Consider the following 3,921-nt stretch of genomic DNA (forward strand, 5'->3'; position numbering starts at 1 on the left):
GAGGGTGCTGCACGAAGCTCTTTTCTGTGTTGAGACCAAGTGACGTACTGGTCCATGATGAAGTCAGAAGAAGTGAATATCATGAAGGCCGGATTTGGAGGATTAACTAATGGAGGTCCAAGTCTTTGCCTTGTTGAGGGGCTTGCTTGGTGTTCCTGACTTCGCAACAGTGGTATGAAAGTGGAGGCGGCAGCACATGTGAGGTTTAGAGTCTTACCTTTCAGGGTGAAAATCCAAGGTCTGGCCTTAACTGGTTGTGCCTGACAATATCCTTGTTGAAGGCATTGTTTTGAAAGCGGAGACTGTGCACTGTTTCCCTTCTTGAAGGCGTTGCTTTTGAAGAATCTGAATTTCAGGTGTTTTCTTGGTGGTGTATGTATTACTGTTGCTAGGGCTGGGATACTGTAGCAGGACTTTTATTTCTTAATTTTTTTTGACTGTGTGCATCCGTAATGTTATTAGGACATTGTAATTGGTATCATCTGATATTAGTATATTTTCTTTATCGGAAAATTAGTGGAAGGATGGAGGAGGACATGAAGATGCTTGGTAGCTCGGTTGGGCGACACGTACGGTGCTTTTTACAGTTGCTGTTGCTTTAAAAAGTGTCCGTCTCGTTTTCCGTCTGAGCGAGAACAGAGCGTCGCTCTGTTGGTTAGGTGGGCGAGAGTGCGCCCCGGCCACCCGGGTTCGAGTGCTGAGTTTAACCCGGGGCTCAGGAGTTTTCTTCTATAAAAAAATGCCAACGGGTGCTAGTGCCTGGGTTGGTCTCGTTTTTTTTTGTTTTCCGTCTGAGCAGGGCACAGCGCACAGGTGAGGGCAGGAGAGGAGACTCCATGGGTGGAACGTGGCGACGGGTCTTCCTGCCGCTGCCGGATGCCGGCCGACGCGCGCGTGAGGGTCGAGGAAGGAAGCCCAAAATATCCCCACCGCCGGCCGTTTTCTCCGTCCGTCCCACCCGCCCGACCTAATCCACCCCGGCGCCAGCCTCAGCCTGAGCCCATCCTTCCGGCCTGGCCCAAGTCAACCCGCCCCTCAAAGCACGACAACCCCACACCGCCGGCACCGCACCGCCGCACCACCACCGACCCTATACCAGATCGCCTTTCTCCGCCTCCCCACCCTAGATCCCCAATTCCCTTCCTCACCGATCCGATCCGCCGCCATGGACGACGACGACGCCTCCATGTCGCCGTCCCTCTCGCCGGCCTCCTCCTCGCCGCTCCCCGTCGCCTCCGCGCTCCCCATCTCCGACCCCGTCACCGTCGCCTCCGCGCCTCCCGGCGGCCTCATGGCCCTGGCGCTCCCGATCCAGAAGCACGGCTCCTACCCCAGCCACGGCGCCAGCACCACCACCGGCGGCGGCGGCCGAGAGGACGCCTGGAGCGAGGGCGCCACCTCCGCCCTCATCGACGCCTGGGGGGAGCGCTTCGTCGCGCTCGGCCGCGGCAGCCTCCGCCACCCGCAGTGGCAGGAGGTCGCCGAGTCCGTCTCCGCCCGCGACAACTACTCCAAGGCGCCCAAGTCCGACGTCCAGTGCAAGAACCGCATCGACACGCTCAAGAAGAAGTACAAGATCGAGAGGGCCAAGCCCGTCTCCTCATGGCACTTCTTCGACCGACTCCACGTCCTCCTCGCGCCCACATACAACAACAACAACAACCACAAGCCCGCCGCCAACGGCCGCAACACCGTGCCCACGGCGCTGCGCGTCGGCTTCCCGCAGCGTAGCCGCACGCCGCTGATGCCCGCCGCCGCGACCGCCAAGCGGAGGCCGCCGTCGCCGGAGATGTCTTTGGCGTCATCCGAGTCCTCCGACGGCTTCCCTCCGGAGCCCGTGCTCCCCGCGGCCAACGGGAATAAGAGGAGGAGGACGGAGCCCGCGGACGCCGCCACCGATGGCGACCGCGTGCAGGGCATGCGGGACCTAGCGCAGGCCATACGGCGTTTCGGCGAGGCCTACGAGCGGGTGGAGACGGCCAAGCTGGAGCAGACCGTCGAGATGGAGCGCCAGCGCCTCGACTTCGCGCGCGAGCTCGAATCGCAGCGGGTGCAGTTCTTCCTCAACACGCAGATGGAGCTATCGCAGGCCAAGAACCATGCCCCTCCCGCTGCCCCGGCCGCTGCTAGGAGAATGCCGTCCGCTCCGGGGGATTCCTCCTCCAGAAGGATGGCGCCGGTTCCAGATTCCTCCTCCAGAAGAATGTCATCGTTTCCTGATGCCAGGACGAGCAGCAATCACCATGGCCGGTACCGCACCAGCGATGGTGGTAGCAGACACCACCATCGTCCGGCCCCTCGCCCGCACTACCAGTACCATGAGAACAATGTGCCCGCCTCTGCAGCAGCCAGCGATGGCGAGCAGAGCGATGACGAGGACGAGGAGGAAGACGATGACAATGAAGAAGAGAGCCAGTGATGAGACTGAATAACAAACCGTTCCATTGGTGATTCAAAAGTTAGTATTCATATATTGTTAGTGTTGCATTGCAACAACATAGCTTATATTCAAAGCAAGCAGGAACTACTATATCTAGGCACTACTTATTGGCAATTGTTAATCACAGTGAGCACTAGGAGTATTAGTACTAGGTAGTTATGATAAGCTTCCTCAATGTACCATGTGTTAGCCACATAAAATTCATGTTTCTTTATCTAGTTATAAGAACACCATTTGATTTGATCCAGGTGATTTCACTTCAATGCTAAATCGTGTGATCTCTGTCCTTGACACCATACAACTTAGCTTACATTGAATGCAACCAGAAACTACTATGTCTAGGCATTACTTATTTGCAATTGCTTATCAAAGTGTGCACTAGGAGTATTCTTAGTTGGCAGTTATGATAAGCTTCCTCCCTGTACCATGTGTTAGCCACATAATTTCAGGTTCCCTTATCTTGTTACGAGAACACCATCTGATCTGATACCATTTGTGCCAAGAAGTCTGCATACTATTTGCTAAATCTTGTGATCTCTGTCCTTGATATCATACAATTTAGCTTATATTGAATGCAAGAAGAAACTAATATATAGGCAATATTTATTGGCAACTGTTTTATCAAAGTGAGCACAAGGAGTATTATTGCTAGGTAGTTATGATAAGCTCCCACCATGTACCCTGAGCTAGGCACATGTTTTCATGATATCTGATATCATCTGTGCTAATAATTGTGACCTTTGTCCTTGCCAATCTGTGTCCAGAATCAGCAGCCTGAACCGCAGGTTAAGAGCACTATTAACAGTTTGCTGTGTGTGAAATATTTCGCTGTCAGAACTAACTGGAGTGACCCATGTTTAAAATGTTATGAAGATTTCCTGGTGTATGCTTGTTCCCTTTTGTAGTATATATATAAAGGCCAGGAACCTATAGTCTGGTTTATGGAGGTTTGCCAACAAGTATGCCATGGTTGCTAGATCTTGTGACCTTTCTCAGGGGGCTACGTTTCATTGTTAAAATCTCTGTTCAGTATCAGCAGCCTGAACTGGGCCTTAAAAGTGCACTTGTCATCAGATTCTACAATGCAATGAACATAGGTGTTAGTTATGTTTTGCCTTTTTTAGATTGTAATAAAGGTGTGGAGCCTGTAGTGTGGTGTATGTGGGGCTTGCTCTCACGGTTTCAGGTTCAGGTGCTGTGCTGTGTCTTCTGCCATGATAGATACTGGCTACGTAAAGAATCTATGCAAGTGCGATCAAGCATCTTTCGTGAAAAAGGGAACTTGATTCCTTGCTGATTGCTGACGGAGCCACTGTTGTTTTCTGCATATTGCGTGGCTGTGCGACGCATATGAGTAGGGAGGTCATGGTTTCCCATGACCCGTATACTTGCCTGGTAAAAATCCATTAGAAGTACGGATATAAGACAAAAAATTACCCAAATGTATGTAAATAGAAAAATATTATACCCATCGAGCGGGC

General features: G+C 52.4%; 1 protein-coding gene across 2 annotated transcripts; it reads left to right on the plus strand.

The window, feature by feature from the left end:
- The first annotated feature begins 819 nt into the window (after positions 1-819).
- Positions 820-2,703, plus strand: LOC124677650 (trihelix transcription factor ASIL2-like). Of its 2 annotated transcripts, XM_047213613.1 has the most exons (2): positions 820-2,139; positions 2,200-2,703. In XM_047213613.1, exons 1-2 carry the CDS (start codon positions 1,166-1,168, stop codon positions 2,417-2,419), a joined length of 1,194 nt encoding a protein of 397 aa, XP_047069569.1. In that variant the 5' UTR covers positions 820-1,165; the 3' UTR covers positions 2,420-2,703. The 2 variants fall into 2 exon arrangements, with proteins under 2 accessions (XP_047069569.1, XP_047069568.1); XM_047213612.1 differs by having other exon boundaries at positions 820-2,703.
- The last annotated feature ends 1,218 nt before the right edge of the window (positions 2,704-3,921 follow it).

This window comes from Lolium rigidum, chromosome 7 (genome assembly GCF_022539505.1).
Source record: "Lolium rigidum isolate FL_2022 chromosome 7, APGP_CSIRO_Lrig_0.1, whole genome shotgun sequence".
Classification (NCBI taxonomy): domain Eukaryota; kingdom Viridiplantae; phylum Streptophyta; class Magnoliopsida; order Poales; family Poaceae; genus Lolium; species Lolium rigidum.

Bases quoted from the DNA above. Each gene is read 5' to 3' on its own strand.
- LOC124677650 (XM_047213612.1), top strand. From the start codon at position 1,166: ATGGACGACGACGACGCCTCCATGTCGCCGTCCCTCTCGCCGGCCTCC.